This window comes from Bos taurus, chromosome 1, assembly GCF_002263795.3.
Source record: "Bos taurus isolate L1 Dominette 01449 registration number 42190680 breed Hereford chromosome 1, ARS-UCD2.0, whole genome shotgun sequence".
NCBI lineage: Eukaryota > Metazoa > Chordata > Mammalia > Artiodactyla > Bovidae > Bos > Bos taurus.
Genome location: NC_037328.1, coordinates 87,666,904 through 87,683,634, shown reverse-complemented (window position 1 = coordinate 87,683,634; position 16,731 = coordinate 87,666,904). Strand labels below are relative to the sequence as shown.

Below are 16,731 nucleotides of genomic sequence, written 5' to 3'. Positions count from 1 at the left end.
TCTCACTTCAAAAATTATTTAATATATGCAAACTAATATTCAAATTTTGTTCATCATTGCTGCTAAGTCGCTTCAGTTGTGTCCGACTCTGTGTGATCCCGTAGACGGCAGCCCACCAGGCTCCGCCGTCCCTGGGATTCTCCAGGCAAGAACACTGGAGTGGGTTGCCATTTCCTTCTCCAATGCATGGAAGTGAAAAGTGAAAGTGAAGTCGCTCAGTCGTGTCCCACTCTTAGTGACCCCATGGACTGCAGCCCACCAGGCTCCTCCATCCATGGGATTTTCCAGGCAAGAGCACTGGAGTGGGGTGCCATTGCCTTCTCTGTTGTTCATCACTAGTAGTTCATAAAAGTGTTAATAAAATTTCAAAATGAAAAAGTTTGCTCTTACCTGGATCTGATTCCGTAGCTGCTCGGCTTCCTGCCTCAGTTGTTCCAGCTCACTCATCCTTGAATTTCCTCAGGGTAGAAACTAACAAATGAAAGCCCTGTACAAAAGAGAAAGACAAAGACTGATTCACTTCTCTGTTTACATATTAATCTACTTTTTATATTCTGACATATAATTGGTTCTTCTGAATCTCAAATGCAATCATTATTACTAGAACTTAAAATGGCTTCATAAATACAGATCTAGATTATTTACTAAAGATTTTATGGAGGAATGGGATGAGAGGATGGAAGAGACACCCTGAGTAGCAGTATTCAAGACTAAATTATAGACAATTAGCACTAGAACTGAGTCCAGTGAGAAATGCTTTACAACAGTGCCAAAGGTCCCGAGAGACATTCGGACCATGATGCCTAAAAGGCACCTCAACTTACTTCAAAAGCGAACCCCACACCATCCTGAAGTCTTTCTCATCTCTGTAAATGCCAGTTCTGTCCTTTCAATTGTTTAAGCCAAAAACCTGGGAGTCATCCTTAATTTCTCTGTTCAGTTTCTTTTATATCCTACTTCTAATCCACCAGCAAATCATGTCAGGCACTCTTTCAAAAATCATCCAGGATATGACCAACTCTGATTACCTCTACTCTGACTACCTTGGTCTGCTGCTGCTGCTAAGTTGCTTCAGTCGTGTCCGACTCTGTGCGACCCCACAGACGGCAGCCAACCAGGCTCCCCCGTCCCTGGGATTCTCCAGGCAAGAACACTGGAGTGGGTTGCCATTTCCTTCTCCAATGCATGAAAGTGAAAAGTGAAAGTGAAGTCGCTCAGTCATGTCCAACTCTTAGCGACCCCATGGACTGCAGCCTACCAGGCTCCTCCGTCCATGGGATTTTCCAGGCAAGGGTACTGGAGTGGGGTGCCATCGCCTTCTCCAACCTTGGTCTAAGTCACCACTATCATTCACCGGGTCTCCTTCCTATCGCCCTTGCCCACTCTCCAGTCTATTCTAAACAGAGCAAAACACTGATCCTTTGAAAATACAAGTCACTCTTCTGCTTGAAATTATACAAACGCTTTTCACTCCACTCAGTGTAAAGTCTGTTTATCTTGACCTACAAAGCTTTATGCTTCCCTGGTGGCTCAGCAGTAGAGAATCTGCCTGCAATGCAGGGGATGCAAGTTCAATCCCTGGGTCAGAAAGATTCCCTGGAGAAGGAAATGGCAACCTGCTCCAGTTTCCTTGCTTGGGAAATCCAATGGACAGAGCAGCCTGGTGGGAGACAGTCCATGGGGTCACAAAGAGTTGGACACAACTTAGCGACTAAACAACATCAATGCAGAGTCTTTACACAATCTGTTATCCATCCCTCTAACATGATATCTCTGCTCCCTCTTCCCCATCTCTCTCTGGTCCAGACACTCAGAAGTCTTCTTAACATTAGAAAGCTTTCTTAGTGAACACACTAAGCAGGCTCCAGCTTCAGTCTCAGCACTTGCTCTTACCTCTGCCTGGAAGCCTCTTGCCCCTGATATTTTCATTCATTGCACCCTTACCTCGATTCAAATGTTCCTTCTCAGAACAACCTTCACTGATAGCACGTATGCACCCAACTGGACCCCTTTACCCTTTGTGTAAATCTAAGATGTACAACGTGCTGATTTGATATTTATATATTTGCAATATGATCACCACCAAAGCATTAATACCCCTCTTGCATCACATAATTACCATTTCTATTTTATGGAGAGAATATTTAAGATCTAGTCTCTTAGCAGCTTTAAAGTACATAACACAGCATGGTTGACTGCAATCACTATGCTGTGCATTAGATCTCCAGAACTTTCTCATCTTCGAGTTGCAAGTTGCACTTTCCTTCTCACTCAGGCTAGATTCCAGGTCCAGCACTTCACGGACAACTCTGCCAGTGCCCTAGTTTCCCCTGCCCTTCTATTTGGTCACATTCAACAGACAAAAATCACAGCTTCGACAAACCCAACGCCCTCCTTTCTTTCAGTCAGCGCTCACACTACCAAACACTGACTGAAAAGTCAAACGGGGGAGGGCACATTAGTTCTACTACAAGTTCATATAAGCTATTTAGCCGGCTACTCTATGCAGCTTTTTACCCATCGAGTCTGCTCAGTATCAACGATTCTCATAATAGAAGGGAAGAAGGAGCTTCTTTAAGCTTCTTTAAGAAGCTTAACAGAAGAAGGAGTTTCCTGCCTTAACAGAAGAGCTTCCATAATAAAAGGTCCTCCTCATGATAGAGGAGCTGAGTTTTTTGTCATTTGGGTCAATTCTTCCCCCTGAGATGTAAATCCTATCTATCCCTATCTTTTTAGTAACCTTACACTTCTGATTATCCCTTTTCACCTAGTTCATGAACCTCTCACTTTTCTCAATTGTTTTTGTCTTTTTATTTAAAAATTTCAAACACAGAAAGAGGTAGAGAAATTTGTATAATGGACATCCATAATGTCTACCATGAAGGTTTAGGGAAGTTGCTCAGTCGTGTCCGACTCTTCTCGACCCCATGGACTGCAGCCTACCAGGCTCCTCCGTCCATGGGATTTTCCACGCAAGAGTACTGGAGTGGGGAAGGTTTACAAATTGTTACTATTGTTACTGTATTTGTTCCAACTTTTGTTCCTTTTGCTGAAGTATTTTAAAGTCAATCACAGACATCAATGGATAAAGAAAATATGCTTTCTTTATTTTGGAATGGAATATTACTCGGCCAAAAAAAGAATAAAGTAACACCATGTGCAGCAACACGGATGGACCCAGAGATTATCATACTAAGTGAAATAAGTCAGACAGAGAAAGACAAATACCGTAAGATATCACTTATATATGCAATCTAAAATATGACAGAAATGAACTTATCTATTTATACAAAACAAAACCAGACTTGCAGACAAGGAGAACAGGCTTGTGGCTGCCAAAGAGGAGAGGGGCGGGTAGGATGGATAGAGGGGTGGGTAGGTAGGGAGTTAGGGATTAGCAGACCAAAACTACATATGGATAAACAACAAGGTCCTCCTATATAGCAAAGGGAACTATATTCAATACCCTGTGATAAACTATAATGGGAAAGAATATGAAAAACAATATATACATTTGTGTATAACTGAATCACTGTGCTATATAGCAGAAAGTAACACATTATAAATCAAATATAAATAAAACAAACTTTTATACTCCCATAAATGTTTTAAATGTTCAGAAAACTAAGATCATGGCATCTGGTCCCATCACTTCATGGCAAATAGATGGGGAAACAGTAGAAACAATGTCAGACTTTATTTTGACAAAGCCAAAATCACTGCAGATGGTGACTGCAGCCATGAAATTAAAAGACGCTTACTCCTTGGAAGGAAAGTTATGACCAACCTAGATAGCATATTCAAAAGCAGAGACATTACTTTGCCAACAAAGGTCCGTCTAGTCAAGGCTATAATTTTTCCAGTAGTCATGTATGGATGTGAGAGTTGGACTGTGAAGAAAGCTGAGTGCTGAAGAATTGATGCTTTTGAACTGTGGTGTTAGAGAAGACTCTTGAAAATCCCTTGGACTGCAAGGAGATCCAACCAGTCCATCCTAAAGGAGATGAGTCCTGGGTGTTTTTTGCAAGGAATGATGCTAAAGCTGAAACTCCAGTACTTTGGCCACCTCATGCGAAGAGTTGACTCATTGGAAAAGACTCTGATGCTGGGAGGGATTGGGGGCAGGAGGAGAAGGGGACGACAGAGGATGAGATGGCTGGATGGCATCACTGACTCGATGGACATGAGTTTGAGTGAATTCCGGAAGTTGGTGATGGACAGGGAGGCCTGGCATGCTGCGATTCATGGGGTCACAAAGAGTCAAACACGACTGAGCGACTGAACTGAACTGAAATGTTTTAAAAAACACAGACATCAAGCTACTTTAAAATATTTCAGTACACATTTCCAAAAATATTAAGACATTTTCCTACTAAACCTTAATACCATTAACAAACCTCCCATATTAACAATTATCTAGTAGCTAATACCCAGTCCATTTTCAAATTTCCCCCATTATCACACCAAGGTCTTTTATGTCAGAGTTGTTCAAATCAAGATCCAATTAAAGACTCTATAATACATTTAGTTATATCTCTTAAGTCTCTCCATCTAGAAGAATCCATCTCCTGCTTTCTTTTTTCTCTATCATAATAGAGTTATTGGAGAGACCTATCCTGTAGATCATCTCACATTCTGTTTACTTCTTCAAGGTATCGCTTCTCTATCCTCTGTAACATCTATGAATTCGAAGGAAGTTACATCTACAGGCTGGATGATATTCAAGCTCAATGTATTCAGCAAGAATACTCTTAGGTGAGACTAGACTTCATATTACAAGACATCAGAATGAACTTACTGTTTATGCTGCTATCAGTGAAGCTACGACTGATCAGGGTATTCAGGTGTTGAAAGCTAGTGTGCCTACTGTAAAGTTATACATCCTCATTTTCATTCAACAAACACCCTGCGGGGAGCATTTCACTTTCCACTGCATCCTTTTCATTAGGGGCTACACACTCAAGCCTCTCCCTTTAAGAAAAAAAAAGAAAAAACTCCCTGATTCTATATTTCACCATCATTTATAGACCTTTTTCTATATTTAAGGAACTTTCAAACAGACTTGTCTTTATGTGACTCTACGTCCTCACACGGAATTCTGAATTCTCAAGTCTCATGCCCAATGACTTCAGCTAAGTTTAAGCATAACAGAAAACTTCATATTTTATTTAATAGTAAACTTCATATTCTATTTAATAGAAAACTTCAGCTAAGTTTAAGCCTAAGTTTAAGGCATAACAGAAAATAAGGGGGCAATCATAAGGCAATGGACTTTCTGAGAAAATTTCCGAACCGCAAAATCAGAACCCTTGTGATGCTTGTGCCCAGTGAGGGTAGCAAAATATGCCACCCCAAAATATGCCTCTTGGGCAGGAGGATTATTTTGAGAAAAAACAGACACGAGAGCAACTCTGAAAACAATAGTAGAAGTTACCCCCTTTGAAATGGAAAGCAACATCTACAAAGGGAATCTCCAATTTTAAGGGTACTTCTTGGTATCATTAAGTGAGGGATGACTCCAAATGACAAGTCTTATCATTGGAGAAGGCAAGGTCTTAAATCTGCACATCAAACCTTACCCTTGCTTTTCCTAGGAACCTCTCAAGACTGGTTTCCACTCCCAACCTCCCAAACTTCCTTCTGTCTTTAGCTGAAGATGGTATTTAAGCTGGTGGCTTGGGTACCTCAGGGAGTTACTCGTTTTTTCCTGGGTATCTCACACTATACTTCTATGTTTTCCTCCTGTTCATCTTTTATTACAGGACATCTCAGCCAAGAACTCAGAAGGGTAGAGTGAAAATTACTTTTCTTCTGCTAAACGACAACCACAAACTTTTCATGTCTGAAAAATATCACAGCAGCCTTCCCTGCCTTTCAAGCCTGTTGCTAAAAACAAGAACTAACTTTTTGCTCTTTAATGAAAACTTATTAGTGTTACTTGAAAACCGGGTTCACCTCCTGGTGGGTGTTGCACCAAAAGACACACCCAACTTAAAAACTGGAAGGAAGGATTTACTACTTACAGCAGGTAAGGAGAGCACAGGGGATCTTTCCCGAAACAGTTAACTTCCCAGAAGCAAAACTAAGGCAGTTTTAAGCTAAGGGTTCATGCAGATTCATGAAGGGGCCTGGCTGGTCTACAGAGACTAAACTTCAGTTGACTAAAGTCACAAGGGTCAGAAAAGGTCAACATCATCATCCCTTAGATTCTAGTTGATCTCGAGCCCTTCGGGCTAATCTTCATCAATGAAACAAAACTGGGAGTCCTTACAACTGATATATTATCTTTGCTATTGCTACTTCTCTTGCCTGACATTCTTTTGTTCTCTCGGTTTAGTCACTAAGTGACTCTTGTGACCCCATGGACTACACAGCCCTCCAGGCTTCTCTGTCCACAGAACCCTCCAGGCAAAAATACCGGAGTGGGTTGCCATTTTCCTTCTCCATTTGTCCCCTTATCAGTTTAGTATCAGTTCAGTCGCTCAGTCCTGTCTCTTTTGTGTCTGACTCTGCGACCCCATGAATACCAGCACGCTAGGCCTCCCTGTCCATCACCAACTCCTGGAGTTCACTCAAACTCACGTCCATCGAGTCCGTGATGCCATCCAGCCATCTCATCCTCTGTCGTCCCCTTCTCCTCCTGCCCCTAATCCCTCCCAGCATCAGTCTTTTCCAATGAGTCAACTCTGCATGAGGTGGCCAAAGTATTGGAGTTTCAGCTTTAGGATCATTCCTTCCAAAGAATACCCAGGGCTGATCTCCTTTAGAATGGACTGGTTGGATCTCCTTGCAGTCCAAGGGACTCTAAAGAGTCTTCTCCAACACCACAGTTCAAAAGCATCAATTTTTCAGTGCTCAGCTTTCTTCACAGTCCAACTCTCACATCTATACATGACCACTTTGTTCCCTTAGATCATCAATTACTGAGACCTGTTCAAGCGCAAGCACCGCTGCCAGGTTTAGAGCGCAAAATGGCTTAGATCAAAGTGGATTCTCTTCTGTTAAGAAAGTCATTCCTGATTCTGTTTCTCGGAGAGCCCCTACCTGATCCATTTATATTAGTTCTGTCAATAAAGAGGGAGAATATTTTGAATAAACAGACTTTCTGTTGATGTTTTCTTCTCATCTGACAACTGTCATATTCCTGAGAATACACCTCCCCCGACCAAAAAACTACATCCAAAATAGACTAGTGGATTGTAAACTACTTCCAGATAAGTCCAGGGCCTGATAAGAGTAAAAAGAGGCAAAAGGATACCCTCAGATGAAACCTAATATGGTAAATCCTAATAATATGTTTTGAAGGAGGAAGATCTCAAGAAGTGGCCAGTCGGGTTACTGGAAATGGCTCTGTGGATATATGGCTACAAAAATTGTGAATTCTTGAGAACAATATTGTTGCATGAGGTATAGTTTATTAAGTAGCTCCCTCAAACTATACCCCTAATAGCATGCTCAAAATCAGAGAAGCAAAGTCTCTACGGGCATTTATTTTGGTTGGTAGAAAACAGGGTGATCAGACCACTTGCCCTCCTGCAGTCCTGTGCACCCACAATTATTGATAAAGGACAGAAATAAGGGAAGTGGCAAACCATTTTATAAAGCATTGTGAATCCCATGTGGGGAAAAGAAAAATATGGAAAATAATGACAGGAGATGGAAAACCAGTCAGATAGTCAGCCACTAATGGAAAAGTCTTCACTGGGTGTAGCCAGGCAGACTAAGAGCAGAGAATTCCAGAAAAACATCTACTTCTGCTTCGTTGACTATGCTAAAGACTTTGACTGTGTGGATCACAACAAACTGTGGAAAATTCGTCAAGAGATGGGAATACCAGACCGCCTTACCTGCCTCCTGAGAAACCTGCATGCAGGTCAAGAAGCAACAATTAGAACCAGACATGGAACAACAGACTGGTTCCAAATTGGGAAAGGAGTACGTCAAGGCTGTATACTGTCACTCTGCTTATTTAACTTATATGCAGAGTACATCATGCAAAATTCTGGGCTGGGTGAAACACAAGCTGGAATCAAGATTGCTGGGAGAAATGTCAATAATTTCAGATATGCAGATGACACTACCCTTATGGCAAAAAGTGAAGAGGAACTAAAGAGCCTCACGATGAAGGTGAAAGAGGAGAGTGAAACAGTTAGCTTAAAGCTCAACATTCAAAAAACAAAGATCATGGCATCCAGTCCCATCACTTCATGGCAAATAAATGGGGAAACAATGGAAACAGAGAAAGACCTTATTTTCTTGGGCTCCAAAATCACTGCAGATGGTGACTACAGCCATGAAATTTAAAGATGCTTGCTCCTTGGAAGAAAAGCTATGACCAACCTAGACAGCGTATTAAAAAAGCAGAGACATTACTTTGCTGACAAAGGTCCATCTAGTCCAAGCTAGTGGAAAGTTTTTCCACTAGTCATATATGGATGTGAAAGTTGGACCATTAAAGTGGCTGAGCGCCGAAGAATTGATGCTTTTGAAATATGGTGTTGGAGAAGAATCTTAAGAGTCTGCTCGACTGCAAGGAGATCCAACCAGTCCATCCTAAAGGAAATCAGTCCTGAATATTCATTGGAAGGACTGATGCTGAAGCTGAAGCTCCAATACTTTGGCCACCTGATGCAAAAAGCCAACTCATTAGAAAAGACCCTGATGCTGGTAAAGACTGAAGGCAGGAAGGAGACAACAGAGGATGAGACGGTTGGATGGCATCACCGACTCAATGGACATGAGTTTAAGCAAACTCCAGGAGATGGTGAAGGACAGGGAAGCCTGGCGTGCTGCAGTTCAAAGAGTTGAACAGACTGAGTGACTGAACAACAACAACAAATAGATAAGGAAAAGTCTTATCTAAATTATTTAAAATAATTTAAATCTAAAGTATTTAAAATAATCAAGATCCCAAACTGAGAAGGGAGTAAACCAAAAATATTCTCTCATAAGACTTTTCCTGAGTTACTGACCAAAAAAAAGAAGTGATTATAGACTGAAATTAAAGTATACCATCTCCACTGATTATATGTATTACAGAAAATTGAGTAGAGCTTCTCCTAAAGACTCAGACCTGGCAAGTAGCACCAAAACTGAAGACAAAGAGGAATCAAACACATTACTTAAAAAAAAAACCAAAACAGCTCCCAACATATGGAAGTAGAATCATCCTCCAGGCTTATTAAATAGTCTAAGAGTCTGATGCACACACACACACACACAGAGAGCTGACGATGCTTTTAACAATTATCTTTATAAACAAAAGCACAGAGGAGAGGAGGAAAGGTCAGCTACAAGAGCTAGCCTCTTCAGTTGTGTAAGTACAGTGTAGGCATGATGAGAAGAACTTAGCCTCTACACCTAAGAGAAAGAAAGAAAAAACAAAAACAAAAAACAAAGACATAGATTGAGTGAGAAAGGACAGTTGCAAGCTAAAATTTAACTAAAGGATTAACATTGTAAAGAATTAACAAGTAGAAATTTAAGTAGAGTCGGGAGACAGCAAGAGGGAGCTCTCCCACCCTGTGACATCACAGAACCCCCAAGGAAAGATGCATTCTTCTTTCCCAGCAAGGTCACAGCCAATGGAAAGCCATGGACTCTGTTTACTACAGCCTACTCAACTTCCTTTTCAACTCTATAAAAGAGTTCTCCTTTCCTTGCCTGGTGAGACTGGCATATGATTTGCCAAGGTTACACACCCTGAACTGCAATTCTCTACAGTAAATCCAAAAAACTCAACTCTTACGGAAATATCTGGCAGTCAATCTGTTTTACATCCTCAGCACCTAGAATTTAAAAGCAATTCCTCCAAGCTAGTAATAAAAAAGACTGATGACCCAAAAGAAAAATGTGCAAAGATACAAATAGCAGATCACAGCAGGAAAACCAGTAGAAGCCAATATACAAACAAGATACTCAACCTCAAGTTAACAGGGAAATGAAAATAAACAACTTTGTACCTTTCAGATTTACAGAATTTTCTTACCCCTCATCCAGGAGGTGGCAAAGCTGTGGAAAATGATAATATATTCTGATGGAACAGCTCTTTGGGAAGCAATCTGGCAATATCTAACATGGGTGATGATACACCTTTCAATCTGATAATTTGGGGTTCCCTGGTGGCTCAGACGGTAAAGCGTCTGCCTGCAATGCTGGAGATCTGGGTTTGATTCCTGGGTCGGGAAGATCCCCTGGAGAAGGAAATGGCAATCCACTCCAGCACTCTTGCCTGGAAAATCCCATGGACGGAAGAGCCTGATAGGCTACAGTCCATGGGGTTACAAAGAGTCGGACCCAACTGAGCGACTTCACTTTCACTTTCAGGAGAAACTTAAGTACATATACTCATGTGCTCAAGAGCTGGATTTATACAGCATTACCTGTAATAGCAATAAAATACCTGCCAATAGGGAAATGGGTAAGTACACTGTTTTTATAATGAATTATTACATTGCAGTAAAAATGAATGAGCTATAGGTATACACAACATAGACAAATCTGAAAAATACTGCCAAGAGGAAAAAAGCAAGTTCCAGAAGACACCTACCAGCATAATACTTTTTACAAAATGCAAAAGCAACTAAAACTAAATAATACATTGTTTAGGAGTGTATACATATCCAGTAAAACTTTTCTGAAGCAAGAGAATGATAAAACAGGAGGAAGGAACACACAAATAGTTGCAAGCAATTGTTATTTTACAAATTCCTGAGTTGGGTATTTTCTTTACAGGTGTTTCTATATTATCAACAAACAAGCAAATATAAACACATAAAAGTGAATCATACATAGATCCATGAATGTATTTACAATTAATACAACTCTTGGACAAGTTCAATCAAACAAGGAAGCCATTAGACTGAGGTGATTCTAATATCTTAGCAGCCTATCTGAAGAAAAAGAAAGTGAAGTCACTCAGTTGTGTCTGACTCTTTGAGACCCGGTGGAGTGTAGCCTACCAGGCTCCTCTCTTCATGGAATTTCCCAGGCAAGAGTACTGGAGTGGGTTGCCATTTCCTTCTCCAGGGGATCTTCCTGACCCAGGGATTGAACCCGGGTCTCCCACACTGCAAGCAGACACTTTACCTTCTCAGCCACCTGGGAAGCAGCCTGTGTAAGCAAACCAAAACCTAAGTCTATAAATGCCCCAAGGTTAAGAAATCAAAACCTAAGGACAACCAATTACAGCTAACCAGTTTACCAAATAAGGCAACCATGTAAGCTCAGTTCAGTTCAGTCGCTGAGTCATGTCCGACTCTTTGTGACCCCATGGATTGCAGCACGCCAGGTCTCCCTGTCCATCACCAACTCTCGGAGCTTACTCAAACTCATGTCCATTGAGTCAGTGATGTCATCCAACCATCTCATTCTCTGTCGTCCTCTTCTCCTCCTGCCTTCAATCTTTCCCAGCATCAGAGTCTTTTCCAATGAGTCAGCTCTTCACATCAGGTGGCCAAAGAATTGGAGTTTCAGCTTCAGCATCAGTCCTTCCAATGAATATTCAGGACTGATTTCCTTTAGGATGGACTGGCTGGATCTCCTTGCTCTCCAAGGGACTGAGTCTTCTCCAACACCACAGTTCAAAAGCATCAATTCTTTGGCACTCAGCTTTCTTTATAGTCCAACTCTCACATCCACAGATGACTACTGGAAAAACCATAGCCTTGTAAGCTACAGCCAATCAAATAATACCCTTGCTCCCCTTCCTCCTCTTCTCTATACAAGTCTTAACCCTGCCTCCATAGGTGGGTGGCGGGGCACTCCTAACCACTTCTGGTTTGGCAGTACCCAATCCAAATTGATTTTTGCTCAAAAGGAAAACAATCTTAAATGTTTCAGTATGACTCAGTTATACTTTTTAACACACCTTAAGTCCACTGGGAAATAATAAAAGTAATGGAATGAAATAAAAATAAAGACAAAAAGAAGCTGAGATTAGGTTAAACGATTTGCCTAAGATTAGAAGCAAAGTCAGGACATGAATCCAAGCCTGTGTGACTCTGGAAGCCAGTCTTAACAACCCTCCTTTGACTCCATGCAAGGGCATTTCACTAGGTCTCTCCGCTGAATCTAACGACACTCCCTTCTTATTCAAGCTTTACTGCAATAGCTTTCCAGACTCTTCATTTCCTAGATCTTCCTAGTACTTCACTGACTATTCCTTCTCTGCATCACTGCAGACTCTTCCCTCCTGACCCCAACCCCCAATTCATTTCTTAAATATTTATGTTTTTCCAGATCTATCTTCGATCAACTGTTAAGAAATTTCCCTCTTGGGAAGAAGGGGAGTTACAGAAATGTATGAGATATACAGGAGCCATCTCTACCCTCCTTTACAAAAACACATAAAAATCATCAGAAGGTTATGGTCAAGGAATTTCACCAATGCTGATTTTTAGTCAAGATCCAATTGGAGTTGTTTATCACAGTCTCTGAAATGGTACTGAAGTTACTAAAGCAATTTGAAACTAGTAATTTAACAGAAATTAGTTTGATATAAGCATAGTGCTCTTTCAATTACTATAACTTCTTGACTAAGCTCTTTTTCAACATGAATATTTGCTTCATTTAACACATTTCAAATAACTTGATCACATAGTGAAAGCACTGTTAGTTGAGCAGAAGGCAGCCTATCAGTTATCTTTTTAAAAGTTCAGCTGTACCAGTAACAAATATCAAAAAATACCAATGGGTTATTGTACCCAAGCCAATTTATTAAATGAAATGGAAAAAAAAAAACATAGTTGCATAATTCAAACATTCTCCTCTCTCCATTTCTTAAAATGTCCACAGAATTTTTACTAAAAGGCATTATGTAGACTGTACAATTATACTGCTGTGTTAGCAAACAACTATTTTAACCCATATGAGACAAAGACATACAAGTATTTCTTAGCTACTAATAATTTTCATATGGATCTTGAAAGCTCATGTAAGGCATGAAAGAATATTTTAAATTGTACTTAAAAAATTTAAGTATAAACTACTTTTACTTACTAGATTTTATCAGAAAAGTTGAAGTTTGCTATTTTTATAATTAAATTCTGTAATGTTCTGCTTTTCTTTGTAATCCTGATTCATAACTGCTATACTTTATTTTTAAAAAAAACCCATAAACTCATAATGAATTAGTTAAGGTACTTGTTTTTATAATCATTCATATAATCATATAAAAATCAGAAGTTTTTATAATCATTCTTACCAAGGAATTTAAAAACATATTTGCTTACCCACCCCAAGTAGTCTTCCAATTACAAATACTCCATGTGGCTTTCCTCATGAGTCAAAAACCTCGAGTTGTATGAGACAAGTGGATCATAGAAGAAAACAGAAGAGATGCTTGACACAATACAAGCACTGAGTTTTTATTTTGCTACCAAGTTTCTCATTACACTGAACATTTTTAAGCGCCCACAAAGTAACACAATTCAGCCTCTTATAAACTCAAGGCAGTCTGTTTCGTCCGTCCTCCAGGATAAAATAAAATGCTGCTCTCAAGTCTGTTTTCCTTCACCTAACTGCTATTTCTGGCATAGTTCATCATCTCACCAGACATTTACTGAATGCCTATTATATGCCAAGAACCCATACTACACATGAAGTAGATACAGGCCTAGCTCTCCAGGAGTCAACAGTCTAAGAGGGAAAACAGCTGTTTAAGTGTACATTCACCTAGGTCCATAATCCATTATCCTGAGCCCTAAAGGCCAATTCAGAATCTGGGAGTTTATAGATTTTATTTTTTATTTTTTCTGATTTATTATTATTTATTTTATTTTTTAATTTAAATTTATTTATTTTAAGTGGAGGCTAATTACTTTACAATATTGTATTGGTTTTGCCATACATCAACATGAATCCGCCACGGGTGTACACGTGTTCCCATCCTGAACCCCTCTCCCACCATCCCTCTGGGTCATCCCAGTGCACCAGCCCCAAGGATCCTGTATTGAACCTGGACTGGCGATTCATTTCTTATATGATATTATACATGTTTCAATGCCATTCTCCCAAATCATCCCACCCTTTCCCTCTCCCACAGAGTCCAAAAGACTGTTCTGTACATCTGTGTCTCTTTTGCTGTCTCACATACAGGGTTATTGTTACCATCTTTCTAAATTCCATACATATGTGTTAGTATACTGTATTGGTGTTTTTCTTTCTGGCTTACTTCACTCTGTATAATAGGCTCCAGTTTCACCCACCTCATTAGAACTGATTCAAATGTATTCTTTTTAATGGCTGAGTAATACTCCATTGTGTATATGTACCACAGCTTTCTTATCCATTCATCTGCTGATGGACATCTAGGTTGCTTCCATGTCCTGGCTATTATAAACAGTGCTTCGATAAACATTGGGGTACACGTGTCTCTTTCAATTCGGTTTCTTTGGTGTGTATGTCCAGCAGTGGGATTGCTGGGTCATATGGCAGTTCTATTTCTAGTTTTTTAAGGAATCTTCACTGTTCTCCATAGTGGCTGTACTAGTTTGCATTCCCACCAACAGTGTAAGAGAGTTCCCTTTTCTCCCTCTCCAGCATTTATTGCTTGTAGACTTTTGGATCGCAGCCAAGTTTATAGATTTTAAAAAGACTTTTTTTTAAGGTTTTCAGATTTTAAAAGGTATATTCAACACATATTTCCTAACACCCCAACTGGACTTTGTGGCAGCACCCACATAATCCAGAAGGAGTATTTCTGCAGCAAAATATAAGTATCTTCACAATCAAGTGGAGAAAAGATGGACTAGCAACAGTTTCATGTTAGTTCAAGTCAGTCTGTGCCATCAAAGGAGTTCAAATCACATAAGGTTTTGCCACTAATGATACATGAAAAAAACAAAACCCTGCAGTTTCAAAGCATTCTGGATCTCCAAATTGTGAGTAAGAGACTCTTTTAAAAGCAAATAACAGTTTATCTAAAAGATGTGTGAGGCATTCCCAAGAAAGGAACACTTTTCCAGTAAGTACAATGTATTATGCAGTGATTAATCACAGTCTCATTATCAGTTCAATTCAATTCAGTTAAGTTCAGTTGCTCTTTGTGACCCCATGGACTGCAGCATGCCAGGCCTCCCCGGCCATCACCAACTCCTGGAGTTTACTCAAACTCACATCCATTGAGTCAGTGATGCCATCCAATCATCTCATCCTCTGTCATCCCCTTCTCCTTCCACCCTCAATCTTTCTGAGCATCAGAGTCTTTTCCAATGAGTCAGTTCTTCACATGAGGTGGCCAAAGTATTAGAGTTTCAGCTTCAGCATCAGTCCTTCCAATGAATATTCAGGACTGATTTACTTTAGGATGGACTGGTTGGATCATCTCCTTGCTGTCCAAGGGACTCTCAAGAGTCTTCTCCAATACCACAGTTCAAAAGTATCAATTCTCTAGCACTCAGCTTTCTTTATACTCCAACTCTCACATCCATACGTGACTACTGGAAAAACCATAACTTTGACTAGAATGACCTTTGTTGGCAAAGTAATGTCTCTAATTTTTAATGTGCTGTCTAGGTTGGTCATAACTTTTCTTCCAAGGAGCAAGGGTCTTTTAATCTCATGGCTGCAGTCACTATCTGCAGTGATTTTCAGTTCAGTTCAGTCGCTCAGGCGTGTCCAACTCTTTGCGACCCCATGAACCGCAGCATGCCAGGCTTCCCTGTCCATCACCAACTCCCAGAGTTCACCCAAATTCATGTCCATTGAGTTGGTGATGCCATCCAGCCATCTCATCCTCTGTCGTCCCCTTCTCCTCCTGCCCCCAATCCCTCCCAGCATCAGTCTTTTCCAATGAGTCAACTCTTCGCCTGAGGTGGCCAAAGTATTGGAGCTTCAGCTTCATCATCAGTCTTTCCAAAGAACACCCAGGACTGATCTCCTTTAGAATGACTGGTTGGATCTCCTTGCAGTCTAAGGGACTCTCAAGAGTCTTCTCCAACACCACAGTTCAGAAGCATCAATTCTTCGGTGTTCAGCTTTCTTCACAGTCCAAATTTCACATCCATGCATGACCACTGGAAAAACCATAGCCTTGACTAGATGGACCTTTGTTGGCAAAGTAACGTCTCTGCTTTTGAATATGCTATCTAGGTTGGTCATAACTTTGCTTCCAAGGAGTAAGCGTCTTTTAATTTCATGGCTGCAATCACCATCTGCAGTGATTTTGGAACCCAAAAATATAAAGTCTGACACTGTTTCCATTGTTTCCCCATCTATCTGCCATGATAGGACCTGATGCCATGATATTAGTTTTCTGAATACTGAGTTTTAAGCCAACTTTTTCACTCTGCTCTTTCACTTTCATCAAGAGGCTCTTTAGTTCTTCTTCACTTTCTGCCATAAGGGTGGTGTCATCTGCATATCTGAGGTTATTGATATTTCTCCTGGCAATCTTGATTTCAGTTTGTGCTTCATCCAGCCCAGCGTTTCTCATGATGTACTCTGCATATAAGTTAAATAAGCAGGGTGACAATATGCACCCTTGACGTACTCCCTTCCCTATTTGGAACCAGTCTGTTGTTCCATGTCCAGTTCTAATTGTTGCTTCCTGACCTGCATACAGATTTCTCATGAGGCAGGTCAAGCGGTCTGGTATTCCCATCTCTTGAAAAATTTTCCAGTTTGTTGTGATCCACACAGTCAAAGGCTTTGGCATAGTCAAATAGTAGATGTTTTTCCGGAACTCTCTTGCTTTTCAATGATCCAACAGGCAATTTGATCTCTGGTTCC

At 40.4% G+C, this 16,731-nt stretch overlaps 1 protein-coding gene across 2 annotated transcripts in view; it reads right to left on the bottom strand.

Annotated features, from left to right (window-relative positions):
• GNB4 (G protein subunit beta 4) overlaps nucleotides 1-16,731 on the bottom strand; it is a 70,994-nt gene that overhangs the window by 35,660 nt on the left and 18,603 nt on the right. For both annotated transcript variants that reach the window (XM_024989760.2, NM_001099033.2), the window contains 1 exon segment: nucleotides 391-487. In XM_024989760.2, the coding sequence (XP_024845528.1) occupies nucleotides 391-447 (57 nt within the window). In that variant the 5' untranslated portion in view covers nucleotides 448-487.